This window comes from Coccomyxa subellipsoidea (assembly GCF_000258705.1).
Source record: "Coccomyxa subellipsoidea C-169, whole genome shotgun sequence".
NCBI classification, from domain to species: domain Eukaryota; kingdom Viridiplantae; phylum Chlorophyta; class Trebouxiophyceae; family Coccomyxaceae; genus Coccomyxa; species Coccomyxa subellipsoidea.
The window spans coordinates 440,612-457,937 of NW_005178020.1; the positions used below are offsets into that span (position 1 = coordinate 440,612).

At 51.9% G+C, this 17,326-nt stretch overlaps 3 protein-coding genes and 1 non-coding gene across 4 annotated transcripts; 2 read left to right on the forward strand and 2 right to left on the reverse strand.

Moving 5' to 3' along the window:
* Positions 1-798: 798 nt before the first annotated feature.
* COCSUDRAFT_60173 (hypothetical protein) lies at positions 799-2,072 on the reverse strand (the record flags this gene model as incomplete). Its single annotated transcript, XM_005642993.1, has 4 exons — positions 799-891; positions 1,213-1,328; positions 1,488-1,749; positions 1,995-2,072. 4 exons carry the CDS (start codon positions 2,070-2,072, stop codon positions 799-801), a joined length of 549 nt encoding a protein of 182 aa, XP_005643050.1.
* A 2,905-nt stretch (positions 2,073-4,977) lies between these two features.
* Positions 4,978-8,006, reverse strand: COCSUDRAFT_45302 (hypothetical protein; the record flags this gene model as incomplete). The annotated part of the gene is made up of 6 exons (XM_005642994.1): positions 4,978-5,130; positions 5,448-6,197; positions 6,478-6,668; positions 7,132-7,290; positions 7,492-7,573; positions 7,920-8,006. The coding sequence occupies 6 exons, from the start codon at positions 8,004-8,006 to the stop codon at positions 4,978-4,980; spliced, it is 1,422 nt and encodes a 473-aa protein (XP_005643051.1).
* A 3,171-nt stretch (positions 8,007-11,177) lies between these two features.
* Positions 11,178-12,404, forward strand: COCSUDRAFT_60175 (hypothetical protein; the record flags this gene model as incomplete). The annotated part of the gene is made up of 3 exons (XM_005642995.1): positions 11,178-11,369; positions 11,724-11,993; positions 12,231-12,404. The coding sequence occupies 3 exons, from the start codon at positions 11,178-11,180 to the stop codon at positions 12,402-12,404; spliced, it is 636 nt and encodes a 211-aa protein (XP_005643052.1).
* A 3,962-nt stretch (positions 12,405-16,366) lies between these two features.
* COCSUDRAFT_t75 lies at positions 16,367-16,438 on the forward strand. The gene has a single exon. It is a non-coding gene; the product is annotated as a tRNA-OTHER (tRNA).
* The last annotated feature ends 888 nt before the right edge of the window (positions 16,439-17,326 follow it).

Sequence of the window (17,326 nt, forward strand, 5' to 3'; positions counted from 1 at the left end):
AGGCGTGGTCATGCAGACAAGCTGCAGTCAAAGGTTGTCACAGTCCTACCCGTTGTTAGACTCGCATGCGCAAGATTCAAGCAAGGCCCAATTATCCGTGGGCACCATGCTCAGTAATTTCACCGCCCCCCGCCAGCCGGGGCCAGCTGTGCGTTAAGCTGCAGTAAGCCGGGTGCTTTATTGCCAATCTTACTCTACTGTAACACTCAGGCGTCTCAGGTGCTGGAACATTCTGCTGAGAGGCCTTCCGATGTTTGCACAGGGCTTGGTTCAATTACACATGGCCTTGCAGCCACATCTCAGCTGCAATTTGGCAGCCACAAAATTAAAAGGGCCCCAAACACTTGGAGCCTGCTTGGATTGCCGCGCGCATTTCAGCACCAGTAGAATTGCAACGCACCATTCAGATCTGCCCCTGCCCAAGCCTGGCGCCAAGCGGGTCGTGCAGGAGAGCTCGCCCGGCCTAAATACTCTTTCGTACTATCCTAGTTGCCTAAGCTAAACTCGTGAAGGGATCCCAAGTGTTGTTGGCAAAAATTTCTGCCGACTTACTAGCACGGGTATCTCCCCTTCCACACTGTGGCACCACAACAGCACCCACACCTTCCGCAAACGTTTTCTTGTGCTGCAGCTGACCGGAAAATATTCACACTTTCAATTATTCTTCTTGAACAGCATCCAGCACACAGACTGCCAGGTAGTGCACTAGTGCAAATACAAGGGCATGATGTCAGTGCGTGCGCGCATGCTGCGTACAGGCAGCTTCCATTCCTTCTGGGATCGGCCTGCTTATAGTGATTACTGCTGCCAGCTCAGCAGACGGCGGTGCTCCCGACAGTTTGTGCCGATCGACCTCCTCCGGGCGCCCTTCTCAAAAGGGTTTAGCAACACCTGAAAAAGCAACAAAATTGCTTCATCCCAATGAGTCATGTGTTTTAAGAAAGTCTTCTGCGCCTTGCATGAGTCCCTAGTGAAACCCACCAGCAAGGAGGAGTGTCAGCTGAAGTGCCTTTTGGCCAGACATTTTGAGATTTGGCAGGCTGTACACACTCCCCTGCCCTCTCTTGCAATGCAGACACATCAAAGCTGTCCCAAGGGCAGTCTGAGCAGTGATGTCTCTACACCAGGGCAGCAGCAGAACAAGCTTCTGGAAAAGTGTTTCAGGCAAGAGGGTGACCCACCGTCTGCAGTGGAGGAAGGCTGGTGGTGCACTTTCTCCCCAGCATCTTCAGACTTAATTGATGGCGGGCCGATCAGCGCCCACTGGAAGTAGCTCCTTTTGGGGCCATCCGCCTCTTCGCTGGAAGGCCGGTCCTCCTGGTCTGGCTCTGTGTGAACCAGGAATTCCCTTAGTGCTGTCTGCAAATTTGGCAGTGATCCAGCTTTGAAAGGGCATTAAAGTAGAACCCTGAGCAGTTGCTATTCCCAGCGGAAGGCAAGAGCAGAAGAGTAGAGTATAGATGTAGTTCAGGCAACGGGATACCCACCTTTTGCAGCGGATGAAGCTTGGCGGTGCACTCTCTCCCCGGCCTCTGCCTTTGCATACACCGGCAGGTCTGTCAGCGCCCACTGGAAGTAGCTCTTTCTGGGGCCGTCCACATTGAAAGCTTCTGCGCTGGAAGGCTGTTCCTTCTGGTCTGAGGGAGACAGTTGTTCCAGTTCTGGATGATCCGGCACTTCCTCAGGTCGCTCGGCGAATGTTTCACGGATCCAGTTGGGACCGCCCGACACAGCCGCCCTCTCTTCGCCCTGCAGCATGGACAATAGGGGTTTTATGCAAGCATTTGAAGCGGTCAATGCTAGCAGTTGCCACGCAAATAAGGAAGTAACCCAGGCTTATCTGCCACAACAGGATGGCGAAGAGCCGCAATGTACTGAAGAGAATGTAACACGATGTGCAGTGCAGCTGTCCTCGGAAAATATATTATATTGCATCAATGAACATCTGAGAGGCATAAAAGATCGAAGCGATCAACAAGAAAGAGTGTACTTACGATGGCTGCAGCAGAGATCGCAGTCGACAGAAGACCGGCGATGAGCAGGATGCGGCGGACGTCGGTGAAAGCTTCCATGATTGATTCAGCTACTTGATACTCGCCAGGTACCTGGTGATGTGATTCTGCCACTTGTTCTGTTGCTCGCCGGGTTTGGCGAAAATGTTTCCTCATCACCCCCCTGGAGTTGGAACCTGCCCGACAGCTGCGGCCGCCACCTTTCCACGTGTCTCGTTGTTTTTATCGGAAAAGCAAAATTTCAGCCCTATTGCGAGCATCCCAAGGATCCTCTACGATAAGGCCTCCAGGAGGATGTCTATCCCGACAAGGTGCGCTCGTCCTCAGGAAGGCTGTTGTCGACTAGAAGTACTTCTATTCTATGATACAAGCTGTGGAGTCCACCAGGATGCAGTGAAAGAACCCCTGTTCCAACTTTGCGTGTTCTCATCCTTTGTTTTCGTCGATGCAAGCAGCAGGTCCATCCCAGACTGGACAGCAACATGTGCTGTATTGCGCATATCCCAGTGGGAAAGGGAGGATATGCATGCGAGCCACCAGCTACCAGAGGAAGTTTGGCCGGAACATAGTTGCTGACCACATGTCTCTGCGCCACTGGGCAATGGCTTCAGGCACCTGCCGCACAACGGTATCAGTCCGTGTGAGGGCGGTGAATATGCTTGATGACGTTCTTGAAGAAGGTCCGCCTCCTAAACTGCCAGTACGGAGCACGCAGCTATTTCCAGTCTGAGTTTATGTGCTCTGCCGCCGTGAAACATTTCATGCTTGCCGGTGTTCGGTGTGCAGCCATTCCCAATAGTATCTCACACTTGCCAGCACGCAGTCCGCAGCTAGTTGCATTTTGAGTATATATACATGTGCTTTGCCGCCGTGAAAAGCTCATGCTTGCCAGTGCGCAGTGCGCAGCTAGTTCCATTTGATGTGATGTGCTTCTCCGCTGTGAATATCTCAGACCTGAGACACTGCGCGGACGTTGCAGGCTTGAAATGGGTTTGCAAGAAGCTGACTGGGGCACTTGTGCTGCTGGCCTTTCCAACAGACCTGATGGACAACCTGGCCGATGCTATTGTCCATCAGTCGTGCAACTTGGGTGCTTTGCTACAATGCACATCAGGGCCCCAAGCAACCGGTACGGCGAGTATGCCTCGCGATCTTGCTTGTCATGGCTGCTACTGTCTGCCGCTCAGCTGAGGCTGTCCCGAAGGCATTTGTGGACAAGAGAATTGGCTGCCGCCGATGGCCAATTTGAGGCATGTCACTCTGGATGGATACCACGCCAGTGGAGACATCCTCAGAGTCCTGCCCAAAGCCACAGTCTTGTACATTTGTGTTCAAGGGGACCTATCAGCAGGTCTCTGTTGAGCGGCCATCTCTGGAGGTGGAGGCCGGGGTCCTGCGCAAATGCTACGCTCCAGTCAGGTGAACCTTTGAAGTTCTTGGGCCGCTCGATCTCAGTAAGCTTCGGGAATTACGTGATGGTTGTTTTGAAGTTAGTGAAGCCAGAGAGGATCACTTTGCCTTCAGCATGCTCGCTGCATGTACACCACGATTCTAATTATTTGAGGAGCAACCCTTGGCAGAGCATGTACTCCACATAGTTGCACGACACGGCTGGTCAAAATTTGGACACGCGTTTGCGAACGTTCGCGACACCGCGACACCGCGACACGCGTGTCCAGACCTGAGGACGTTAGTAACCATGCAACCGGGTGATGACTAATGGTTACTAAGGCTGACGGAACCTCAAAAAGCTGTTTCCGGACCCGACAACGCATCAAAACACATCGGAGTTGTCTCTAAACACCTTTACAAGCATGTTATATGTGTTTGGGGTGTTGTTGGGTCATTTCCCGGCGTCCAAGCGGCCAAAAACGGTCAGAAACGGTCAAACGTAACCCTTACGTAACCCGGTGTCGGAGCGGTGTCGGAAATGGCCAAAATTTGGACACGCGTTTGCGAACGTCCGCGACACTCCGACACCTGACACGCGTGTCAAGTGTCGTGCAACTATGGTACTCCAAGATTTGCAGTCTGGGAGTGAGTTTCTATGAACGCCATGGCACTGGCCTGCATATCAAAATTCTTAGGGCCACTGTTGTCAACGCGTGCAATGATGATGTTGACTCTGTATGTGAATACGGATGCTGAGGTTCATTAATAAGGGTTCAACCGGTGCAAGAGAATGTCTTCCATTGGGGACAAGACTCGCTTTACCATATCTGGTGATGCCTTGTGAAAATTACTGATGTTTGATGCCTCAGGAACCTTGGATCTAGAGTTTGAAACTGTGGAGCAACTCCAAGTATCTGCACTTTGCTTTCCTGCAACTTATGGCTGTGCAAAAGGTTCGTGGCTGCCAGACTTCAGTGCAAAAGGACATGCATTGGCTCTTTCAACGTCCATAGTAGTGTAAGTCACTTGCTCAGGAAGGTGCAACCAGATTGCATCCTGCCATCTCATTCCACTGCAACAGACCTGATGAGGTGTTTGTGCACTGCATTATCAGTGTATGCCGCAAAGTCACCCTGTACAGGTGTTTTGGTGCACATGTGTTTTGACACGTGAGCCTCAGTAGTCTTACAGGCGTTTTTTCACACTGCGGCATGCGAATTATGATTGCAGAACAGCTGTCTTTTGAGAAAACATTCTCAACCCGTTACTGCAGAGTTCCAATGAAATATACTTATGCTTGACCCTCTCAGAACCGGCACAGCTCTGTCTTCTGATGCCACTCAAACCCAACACCTCGACCAAGTACTTTCAGAAACGGAACCCTTCTACAACGGGACTTGATTTTATTTCTTTCAGTTCACCAACTTTTATTCATTTAGTTGAGTATTAGGGTTCACCCTTCCCAACCATAAACATAATATTATACCCTCAAACTGTGCCAACTCCAGCTTCAACGTTCCAGCTACCTGTTTCATTGCCTTCAACTGGGCAGCATATTATAATGTACAGGTGTTCAGGCTGTGCGCGCAGGCTTCGGCCCGGGAGCCTCCTTTCCTTCTGCGATGGGCCTGGTGGCTGCTGTCAGCTCAGCAGACAATGGTACTCCCAGCATGTTCAGCAAATTAATGACGTCCGGGTCGCCATTCTCAACTGGATCCAGGACCACCTACAAAATAAGAAGCAGATGCCTGTGTCAGTTGAGTTGAGCTACAAAGAGTCTCTTAAAGGCTTGGTTGCAGAGCTAGCTGCTAGGAAGGCTGACCACCGACGTATAAAGAAGGGTGTCTGATCATAGGCCGCGCATATCAATCTTGAAGAACAACACACTGTGCTTGCCACACCTGTAATGCAGGCCCAACAACTATGCCTTTTGGGGAAGGTCTGTTGCAACAACATAGGGGATGCAGGACAATGGACTGCAAAAGCATCAAAAGCAAGCAAGCAAGTGTCTGAGCTGGTCACGCTTGCAGATGAAGATCGCACCATCTGCAGTGGCCGGCGCCTGAGGGCATCCACAGAGACACCCATAGTCTTGCTGGCATGTGCAGCCTCCGCCTTGTCTGCAGTGGAGTGGAACAGTGGCTCCGGCAAGTACCCCTGCTCCAGAGGGGACGCATGCTCCTGCATGCGGCGCATGGACGCTGCATCTGGCTTGGAGGGCTCCAGAGGCTGTTGTGGGGTGGGCAGCAGTGGGGAGGGCGGCGCGGGCAATGGGCCGGCAGGAGAGTTATCACTGGCTGGGGCGTCTGCACTAGTAGGCCAGGACGGCTGCTGCAGTGCGCGGTAAGCTGGGCTTGCCCAGAGTCTCTGGGCAGCCACTTCGCGAGCCTCCGTGTCTGCGCCATCGAGCCAGTACACCTGGTCCAGCTGGGGGATTGCACCATTGCTCAGCAGGCGGCGCCTATTATCGGCGCCCTCACGAGGCTCCTCCAACGGCAGCCGCTGCGCAGGCGCGGCCGGTGCGGCCCGGCCGGAGACGGCGGTCTTTGACGGCTGAACGGCGCGCGCGGCCGCCGCGGCAGCGCGCTTTACAGCCGGGGCGACGGCCGGTGAGGGCGCAGCCGCATGACGGGCGGCCGTCAGCTTTGGAGGGTTGGAGACAGTGCGGAGTGCCGGAGCATGCGCACGCTTGGGCGCGGCCGGCTTGACGGCCGGGGCCGGGGCCGGGACGGCAAGGCGCGCGGCCGGCGCGGCAGCACGCGCGTATGGCTTGGCGTAGATGATGGGGATCATCTGCAATAATGTGACATTACACTCAGAAGCGCTTTACTTTTGCACTTGATGGCTTTGAATCATCATGTCTTCACTTGATATCGCTCCTTAGCGTTTGTGACTGACCATTCATAGAAAGAGAGTCACAACCATTCAGACAGGAGCAGGTAAATGCCAGCACAAAGGAGTCATTTAGGCAATTGCCCATAGTGTGTAGTCTCCTGCATGCCTCGAAGTGAGACTATCATATTACATCCGTTTGCCAGCTCAGCAATGAGTCCTGGGAGGCGACAGAAACTACCTTGAGGCTGCGCAGCGAGTGGCCTGCAAGCTTGGCAGCAGGGGTGGGGGCTGACTCAGCGGGCGCTGACTCGGCAGGTGCCAGCATCTGCTCGAAGGACGGCCACACCAACTTTGATGATGCAATGATGGGTGCCTCTTTGGCTATTCCTGCCTCGGCTGGCGCTACTGCTGCCAAACTGGGTGCAGGAGCTGCACAGCAACACCACACATTCAGCACAGCGACTGGCTCCATATCTTTCAGGACTTACATTGAGTGCACTCCGGCAGCTTGTCTACAGACCCACCTTTGCCTCTGGTAAGAAAGGCAGGTAGTATCCCTGCTGAGTCCTTACTGATTATCCCTCATGAATAGCACCACAGTGCACAGGAGCTTGGGTAATAGCTCTGGCACCCTGGATAGAGCAGATGGGAAGCGAAGGAGCTCCAGGCAAACATTTGCAAAGAATGTCACAACAGTGAAAGCATCCAATCGGCAATCCAAGGAGCAACACACTCTTCCCGGCAGTCTGAACAGCTGCCCTCAGGGCAGACACAGGCAGTGCCCTGCGTGTGACTTAATGTTTCCTTGTGGAGTAGAGCAAAAATAGCAGCGCACATCTGCAATTTTTGCCGTGAAAACTGCCTAAAGCAAGAGCTCAAGAAAGAAGCACACCTGCGCCGCGCGGCCCTTGCAGCAGGCGCCTGTTGCCGCCGTTGTCAGCAAGGACAGGGTCTGTGGCAGGCAGCCTGATGACATCAGCATCTCCTGGGACCGCCTGAAGAGGGGCAAGCGCTGGTGCCCCGGTGGGAGAAGCAGGTGGGATCTCCTCAACTGCAGGGCACACGGAAGCTGCCTCCTTCAACGCCAAATCACTCGCTTACAAGACGTCCTGGCACTGTTCACTTCAAGCGGTTTCCCTATTACGGAGGTCATGCGAATCGAATCCGAATATTGCTGCACTTCGCAGAGACACGGCATCAGGGACAAGCGACTCCAACAGGGAAGCCGTATGCAGGAGGGGATGCGCCGCACCTGCAAAGGGGCCTCCTGAAAGCAAGGCGGCACTGTAAGAGTTCTCTGCTGCTCCTTTAGGAGCGGCCGCAGCGTCTTTGCCCTGCAACATCGAAGACAGTCACTTAGACCTGCTGTTGATCCGCCCAGCAGTCATCCCTGTGCATCTATTCATGAAGATTATTAGTAGAAAAGCAGACAGTATGATAAACCCAAGCCGTTTTTATTGTAAGTCAAGCGTCGTTGTGTCAATACGTGGCCGCGCTCAGCATATACAGAAACCCACAAGTTGATTGCTTGCCATGAGTGATCTGGCGCCAAGTGGCGCCGGCGAAAGTTCCAATGCCAGATTGGTGTCATGTCCTATATAACTTTGGAGCAATCTACGATAACATTGAGCTGCTTGCGTTGCAAAGACCTCCTGGCACGTCAGGGTCAGGTGTACTTACGATGTCTGCACCAGAGATGGGCGTAGGTAGAAGAGCGACGATGAGCAAGATAGCAAAGCCTTGGCGGACTCCGATACAAGGCTCCATCTGGACGAGGTTCCTGGTGGCCTTCTTATTCTGCTGCTGATCTGAATTAAAATGTGGAGAGACTGGCTCTGTTGGCAACCTATTTGGAGAAGATGTTCCCTCATTATCCCCCTGGACATGGAATCTTCCGTGACATCTGCGGGCCGCCAGAGGAAAGTTCTCAAGGGAAATCCTTTGTTGACTTCCAAAGCTTCTTAATACCGTGGTATAGCAAGCTGGAGCGGCTTAACTGCTATGGGGTCGAGAAAGAAGAAGCAACCTAAAACGTACGATCATCTCCATGATGGAGCTGAAGCTTGTTCGCAGAGACGTCATATCAGGGGGATTAGAGTGCAAGTTCCCTGTGAAGAAATTTAATAGAATGCAATGTATCGTTTGGGAAACTTCCCTTTTAAAAGCCGAATTTGAAGCCAAATAGAACACAATAGAGTGCGACCGACCAGGAATAACAAGTGACCTTCTTGGCTGTTAATGGGAGGTTTTGTGAATATTTAGGTCGACGGCCGAGATGGTCGAGGGCCAGCACCTGTATCCACAACTTCCAGAAGAAGTCTGGACGAAGATTGCCAGCTTCATGTCTATGGAGCACTGGGCAATGGCGTCAGGTACCTGCCGAACGACAGACGCCGTCAGATTGACAGCCGCAAACCTGCCTAATAGCCTCACAGCAGATGGTGATCCTCTTATGCTTCCTTGTTTTCAGTGGCACTTGCTGCATACTCACAATTATTATCAAATTTCGGCCAAAGTGATTTTCACATCAAGCCTCGGGCAGCCATATTAAGCTGATGCCAGCAGTGGCAGCAGTGCTCCTTTGCTTTGGTATGCTGATCTCTGCATTCAGGGACCACTAAGTATGAGGACTATACTGAATGTACAGTAAGTGGGAATTAGAGTCCGAACAATAGGCAGTTGCTGGAAAATCATAGTCCCTACTCTTTATCCGACTGAGAATTTGCTGTTAACGGCGTTCTTTCGAGATCCCCAGTCCCTCTTTCTGCAGCTCAATTTGGAATTAGGCAGGCCATAAGGCTGGCTCCAGATTGTCAAGTTCTCCTCTAGTTTGGGCGGGCTACTCAGTCAGACCACCTGCTGAGATCAGACTTGATTCCATGCGGTTCTGCACATGGGGGTACTAAAGACAACTCCCTGGCACAGGCGCCGGCATCAAGAGGGTCTTCAAGATGATAGACGGGGCGGAAACACTGGCGTTGCCTGCAGAACTGGCCGATGATCTTGCAGATGCAGTTGCACAAAAGTCTTGCAGCCTTGCTGGGTTGAGGCAGTTTCATATGCGCGCTGCGTCCGCCAACGCTCATGGCTGGTCTAAGGCTGATTGCCTGCCCTGGCTATTAACCCAAGCAACACAATTAAGTCTCTTGAGCATGTATTTGGGTGGGAGGTGTTTTCTGTGGTTTCCACCCATGTGCAATCTCAAATACATCATTTTAGTCCTGCCAAAAGAGGGAAGTAATAATCTACACAATGCTTTGTTGAGCGCTACAGCTCTGGAGACTCTTTCTTTGAGCGTAAATTTAAAGTTGGGTTCGATACCATGTGGAAACGATTGCCGTATCAAAGCTTTGGAGCTGGACAGGCTTCGGAGCCTGTCTCAGGTAGTCTTGAGAGGCGTCAGACCAGATCGGATGAAAATTCCAGCCAGCTGTTGCCTCCATGTTTATAATATATATCTGCATAACTTTTGTGATCAGCAAGCTACCCGGGAAAACCATGCACGTATCCGCAATATCGGCGTGATTGTTAGCAATTATTATACTGATAATCCCCTTAGGGAGGCTGGATTGACTGTAGCAAATTTCCTTGCTCTTCATTGTCCTTCTCTGATGTTGAATATGTTGACATTGCATATATCGGAGGCCATCAGTGGCGAACGCATAAATCTTGGCAGTTTTCAGCATTTCAGGAAACTCTGTTTTGAAGGGACCTCACTGAAGTTTGACGTGCCTGCTGGCTCTTCTTGGGATGTCCTTAGGATTGAGGCCTCAACACTTGACTTTCAAATTGAAGATGCCTATGAGTTTCCCATTTCTTGTCCTAGCTTTTCTGCAGCCATGGATGATGAGTGTAGCATTGGTGGGTGGATGGTAGATTTGTGTGAGACATTAGTTAAGCGTGGCATTCCATGGACCAAGGAAAAGGTAGGTCCGAAGAGGTTCAGATTCAGGTACTCACGAGTTCCAGGCAATGTGTGGTGTTCCTGTGGAGCATGCATGGATTGTTTATTGGCGGCGGGACATGCCAAAAGGCTAGATGGAGCCGCAAGTGCGCTCTATGAGCCTTATTGATGTAAAGTTCCCAGCTGCAGGCAGCCTCCGTTACTTCCTCTATTCCTCACTTTGCTGATGCTCCGGCAAGGGCCCTGAGGGTAGCATGTGAGATCACTGCTCGGGATATTGGCAAGCATGCTGCTTGCCGCCGGTGGCCACTTATTCTCTGCAGCTTTATTCGTGTAGAACCATGTAAATTGTTGAGCCATAGCAGCCTGAGATCATGATGATATTGCGCTTCTCATCGCTCATAGCCATTTGAGGTTTAAATGCTTGAGCTGCCCACTGCCTGGCAGGGCAGTGGGCAGCCCTGCCCAAGATCGGGCTGCCCACTGCCCATTCCATGAAATTGGCGGTCAACAGAGTGACCGTCAGAGCGTCAGAGAATGCCCAGAAGTGCTACACACATCGCAGAAAGGTCCTGACTGGAGAGCTGAAAGCACGCAAGGTGCCCGAATTGTACTGTACTCTCATGACATCAGCTCTCAGATGCTGATCAGATCAATTGAGTGCATCATTCTTTCTCCGTTCTTTCAACGACAATTACCATATGCACGCAGGATGACATCTCGTGAGCCAAAAATTAATGGAACTCTCAAGAGTGGGGATCTGCCTGTGGAAGTCTGGGCCAACATTGCAAGCTATCTGTCCCTGAAACAATGGGCTAAAGCGTCAGGAATCTGCCGCTCCACAAGACGTGTTCGTTTGCGAAACCTCGATTTTTCAAGAGGTCTCCCTGAAAAAGGTGCAAGCTGTGCTGTACCGCAGCTCACTCTTGCAAAGACTCTTCTATTTGCTTGATCCTTGCTCGAATCGATCCCTGCAGCGAATGTCTTTCTCAATGGGATGCTGCTGCTCTGCAGGTATTTTTTGGGCCATCAAGATGCTCGACACAGCAGAGGTCCTTTCGCTGACTGCATCCAGCTCTGACAAGGTTGCAGGTGCTGTCGCCCAGGGCACGCACAGCATCGAGCAGTTGCAGCAGCTCTGCACAGAAGTCACATGCTCTGCTGACACATGCTGCCTGCTGTGGCTGCTCAATCGAGCCACCAAGCTCACCATCCTGGTGGCCTCTGTGAGTGTCAAACTGTGGTTCCCACCAATGTTGAAATCCCTGAAGCATATTGTCCTAGACTTTTCCACGGCGGATGCTGGCAACGTGTGCAGCGCGCTGACCAGCGCCGCAGCACTGCAAACTCTTTGCTTGAGTGGCAGGAAGCTAAGCTCGCTTACAAAGTCCCATATAATTTTGGATAAGCTCGTGCATCTGGAAGCGTTTGCTCTGAAGGGGATCGAGCCTGAAGTGCTGCGCATTCCAAAAGAATGCCGCATGCATCTCAGTGACATAGGAAATTTTGACATAACCAAGGATGTGTGGAAGGGGTCACTCCCAAACATGCGCGGTGTCCGTGGGTACTTGATATGGCAGTACGGCCGCAGTTCCATGGATAACTTACTCAACAGGCAGCTACGCCCGGCAAAAAATGTCAGTGCTATGAAGATAATGCTGTACTCAGAGTGTCGGTACGAGGACATGCGGAAGGACATGCTGCAAGGCATAGAACACCTGGGAAGAGTCTTGTTTGATGGAGGGGATGTTGTTCTCTATCTGCCCGCCAACATTAAGTGGGAGGTTGCTATTTTCGAGGGCGGCAAGATCGCCCTGGAGTTTGAGGACGTGACCAAGTTTGTCAGGACAGTCCGAAAGTTCGGAGCAACCTTCAAATCCATGCGCAGCACTTGGCTGGCAGACTTGCGCGCAACTCTGACTGCACAGGGCATCTCCTGGGCTTCCACAGAACGAGATGCAAAGGGCAATTACAAGTTATGGTTTCCTGCGGGGGAATACCCGGCAAAGTGCTGGTGTGGTGCTTGCCTGGACTGTCTTGTGGCGGCAGGACAGGCTGTTGCTCCATGTGTCAATTCTGTGTTAGAGGGCGACATTCAATACAACACCGGTCCCAGTGTGTATGAAGATGAGTCTGCGGAAGGAGAGGATGAAGGAGAGGACTATGACTATGACGAAGATGAAGAAGACGGAATGTGGGGCCATGGCAATCACTATGCATATGGCGTCCGTGACAGTGACGATGAGTATTACTACAATTAGAGTGATTCGTGGTGGTGGGCCTGACACTGTGAGGTCTTGGCTGGCCTGAGTTTAGTGGCCTCTCCTGATCATGTACCATTTCCCAGTATGGGTGCATATGCATGCCAGGCTGCAGACAGGGCAGGTACTTTTAAGAGATTGCACTTGCGCCACGGCTGCTGGCAGGTGCCTGGCAGGCGCCAATGGCTGCCACATGCATGCGGGCAAACACCCTCTGACCTGTACGCACCACATGCATCATTAGAATTTTGTTTGCGATAATGTGATGTGGGGTCTATATTGAGGCTGACACTCAGCAATGGGCCAGCCACAGGATCCAGTTGGGAAGCCCTGTCCTGCCCAACGCTGCCCGATGGGCAAAGTCATGGATTCCCGCGCGGTGTTCTGAGTTGTTCTCAATGACACTCTCACTGATTTCCAAATCATTGTTGATTTAGAATTGGAGTTGATCGCTGAGATACAGAAGTATAAGCGATCAGAAATTGAAGCGAAGTCCCCGTTCTTCACACCAGGTTCGACTTCCATTGCTCTGTAAATCCAATTACTGAGCAGTGATCACCTTCCTCTCTCAACGTCAAATCTGTTTGATCCTCGTAAAATCTAAAGCATGTGGACGCAGGATGAGCGCACGAGGGCCAAGATATATGAATGGAGACTTACCAGTGGAAGTATGAGCCAAGATCGCGACCTATCTTTCAATGCGAGATTGGGCGAAGGCATCAGGAGCATGTCGCTCCACGATGGCTGTGCGCTTGCGAATTGTCAACATTCCCATAGGCCTTCCCAGAGCAGGTGAGTTGGTCTGTGCTCCGATCAGAAGACTGTGTTTTCTAAATTGCTGATGGTAGTAAGCAGAAGGTGCTTGACTTTGGCGGTGGTGATGTGCAGGAATAGAATGGGCCTGCAAGAGGCTGGATATGCTAGAGGCCCTGACTGTCCCAGCAGATGGCCTCGACATGGTTGCAGATGCTGTTGCTCACTCTGGCCGGGACATTAGTCACATGCAGCAGCTCCACGTAATTTCGCGCAGCAGTTCAGCGTCCTGCTTACCGTGGCTGCTAACGCACTGCGCTGGGCTCAAACTCTTAGGCGCTTCCTTCGGCAGAATCCCATGGTTCCCTCGGCTGGCAAATTTGAAGCACCTGGTCCTCGAGTTTGTTAGGGGAAATACAGGGAATATTTGCACTGCTCTACAGAGCGCCAGTGCTTTGCAGACTCTTCACTTGAGCAAGTCGCGCAAGCATGCAGTGGATCTGGGCGCTCTGATCCTGAATGAGCTACCCAAGCTGGAAGTGCTGGTGCTGAGCAATGCCATGCCTCATGCGTTGCAGCTTCCTGCTTCATGCCACCTGCACCTACTAGAGTTCGCCAGTCTGGACATGGCAGCAGGGGTTTGGGGAGAAGTGCTTTGTAACGTTCGCAGCATTTGTGGGGTCTTGTATGCTGATCTTGCAGAAGCCGCTGCAACATTTCTAGCCAACTGTGTGCTGCCGGTGCCCAGTGTTTGCAAGGTGGGCATCACAATGAGGAGATACCTTTCTGGGTCCTCCTTGAGCAAGCTGAATGTGCAAGGCTTTCGTCATCTGCAGAAATTTGCGGTTGCCGGCCTGTCAATCCACATTCAATTGCCGCTGGCGCCCTGTTGGGAAGAAGTGGTGTTTGATGTCACAGATGAGCTGCTCCTGCGCTTCCATGATGTGGACTCCTTCGTGTCGGCCGTGCCCAAGTTTGAGGCCTCCTTCAGGACTCTTCGCAATACCTGGCTGGTGGAGCTCTGTGCCGCATTACGCAGAATCGGCATTGCATGGGGATCCCAGCAGGAAGCAGGCGGGAAGTCAAGATTCTGGTATCCCGTGGACCAGGAATTCGCATGCTGCTGTGGGGGTTGCTTGGCATGCCTTTCGGCGGCCGGAAAGGCAGTGGTAGAGAAGCTAGACAAGGATGTGCGACCGCCCATCCCTGGCTGGGAGGCTTTCGATCAGGATGACAATGTTGTCGAGGAGGGAGACCCTGATCTGCAGGATGTTGTGCATTACCCAGAAGTGAATGATGACATCGACTTTGAGCCTGCTTCTCCGGTTTATCAATACAACTTTTTATAATTTCACGCTGCCATGCGTGCCGTGCAGCAGCGTCTGGACATTTGTGCAAACCATACATATCATTTTCCTTTTGAATTTATTCTGGGTAAATCGCATGCGGATAGCTATTAGCTGCACACAACTGCCCACGTATACCATGGATGGCAAGCTTTTATGACTGTACATGTATGGACAGCACCTCAAACTCTGCATAGTGACCCTCGGAGGAGCATACCTTATAAGAGCCATGCGTATGCGGATGTCCGGATCCGACAGAGTCTAGAGTATAAAGTCTACGTATATATACACGCATCAGAAATTTATCAAGATGGAGCATAGGTAGAAATCAGGGCAATTTCGGGGGTATGCATTTGGGGGGTGCATGATATAGGATGGAGCTCAATACAGGGCGATATAGGAGGCACGTGGGCACGTCTGGCTTTTTTGGAGCTTTGAGTCTGGGCTTTGAATTACATGTATCTCAAAAGCTGTACAGTGACCTCCCAGGGCCACCAGAACATGGGCAGTAGATACGATAGGCAGCACCTCAAATTTCTACAAGAAGCTCAAGTCAAATGAAATTCCCACCCATTCATTAGTCTTTAGAGCAGTTAGAAACCTACCGTAAAACGCCCTACGGTGGGGTCCGGAGGGTGTGTAAAGTAATCGTAATATGGAGCACCGTGCTCGGAAATTTGCAAGTCGCATTTCTCGATTTTTGCGTGCATTGCGTGATGTAACCACACAGGACGAGCACTTAGTCCATCTCTTTGCGACTCGACTGGCCTTTGCACTCGTCATACAGTTCAGCACGCCTGCACAGGCTTGTAGATTATACGCATCCGCCTTTCGCAGCACCCTCTAAAAATGCCCAGAAGGTCCCAGAGGCCGCGCTATACCTTTCAGTCTTTTGTTCTAGACGATAGGTACAACTTCCAGCCCGAAGAGCAACAGCCAGCTAAAGCAGCGCAAGATAACCAGGACAGATCAGATGACGATCATGGAGACTATCTTGAGGATATCAGCTACGAGAATGCCACTTCATCTCTCAGCTCCATTTTTAGCAACAGGGAAGATTGTCTACTGCTCACCAAGAGCCAGGATAGCAGAGAAGCCCACTTCTTGACACCACAATATGATCTGGAGAGCAGGTCCCTTGAAGCCTTGCAGTATGGTTTTCTTGCATTGCGCTTCGTGAAAGTCGCTGGGGGTGAACACCACCTGGTCAGCTTCTGCAGGAATCCATCTTGTCCGGACCCAGCAGACGATGGCAGACTATATGAGCTGGCAGACTTTGCAAATTGCCCAGCAGCAGCTCTCTTTGGGGATCAGGCCACGCTCTGCACATGTGCAAAAGCTCTCCTTCTGGCAGTCGGCGGCCCAGAAGCATTGAAAAGGGAGATGCAGCAGGCTCAGGTTCCAGACTCAGCAGCACAGCAGCAGGCAATCATGCATGACAGCAGAGGCCAGAGGTTCTCTATAGTGCGCGCTGGCGACTGCTTCGGGGATTGGGGGGTGGTGAAGGGACAGAAGTGCCAAACATGCCCATCTCAGCGCACTAAGTGCCGTCATGTACTGAGGACTCAAGGATCAGAGGAAGGTGATGGTGAGGCTGCTGAGTGGCTGTCCACTGAGGCATTCGAGCGCAAGATCAACGAGGTGACAGAATTGCGCTGGCTCTTGTGTATGTATCTTTGCTCCTCGCATGTAAGCCTGCTTTCATTCATCAGCTTGCTTGAGGACATTTCTGACTGGCTTGGCAGAACTTGGATACTGAGAACGGGCAATTCCGGCTGACATGCATATCTCAGCAGCAGATCCCAGAAGAGTCTGAGGACGATGAAGCTGTTCTCACCATCATCACAGGTGTGCACATAACTTGGGCTATTAGCTCAGCTGATAGAGCGCACCCTGACAAGGGTGAGGTCGCTGGTTCAAATCCAGCATAGCCCACAGTAGCTTGTGGCAGTGCTAGGCAGATTTTCCTGGAGGTGACACCGTTTGCATGTATTTTGCAGAGCGCTGCGCGGGCAGGGCAAGTGTGCCTGCTGAGTGTTGTCCAGACACGATGGCATCCTGTCCCATGTGTGGGCGGTGTGACTGGCATGCAGATGACGTGCTTCTTGAGAGATGCACGGTTTTTCTGCTGGCAGCCGCTGTGGAGACATCATTCCCCGTCATGCGCTGTGGAACACCACAGTGCTCTGGAAAGCTGACCGCAGATGGCAAGGAGCATGCCATGCTGCGGCAGTCAGCAAGACATGCCTTCGGGTATGAGCTGCTGTATGACTGGGCAGCCAAGACATCTGTTGGGGGCGCTCCTTGGTTCACTTTCTGGCGTGACACCCTGCAGAGGTGCACCCCACCGCCAGGATTTGCTGTTCATGCCATTCGTGCTGTGAAGTGCTGGACAAGCCTTGTGATGTAAGGGTAAGTTTAAGCTGCTCTCTCAGTGTGACTGTGCAATCAGGTATGCTGGAGTGGGTGTGGATATTCTGCGCCGGTGGATGGACCTGCGCTCTGTCTTTCAGAGTGCTACTCTGAATTTTATTGAGCTGCAGTTTCTGGACTATGACTCTGGCCCTGGTGGGTTTGGCTGCGGCCACAACTCTGGAGTTACAGCTGATGGAATTACTCTCGGCTACCACCTTGAGCAAGCGCATTTGGAAGCGCCATATCTTGCTGCACAGGTGATGCTCGCTGCTGTAAAGCATCTGTTATCCTCGTAGTCAGATCCACCTTGCAAAAGTCCCTGTGTTAAGGGTACAAACTTAAGTGATACAAATCCTTGTCTGTGAAGGATCATCCCAGGATTCCAGAAATGAACAATGGGTGTCACTG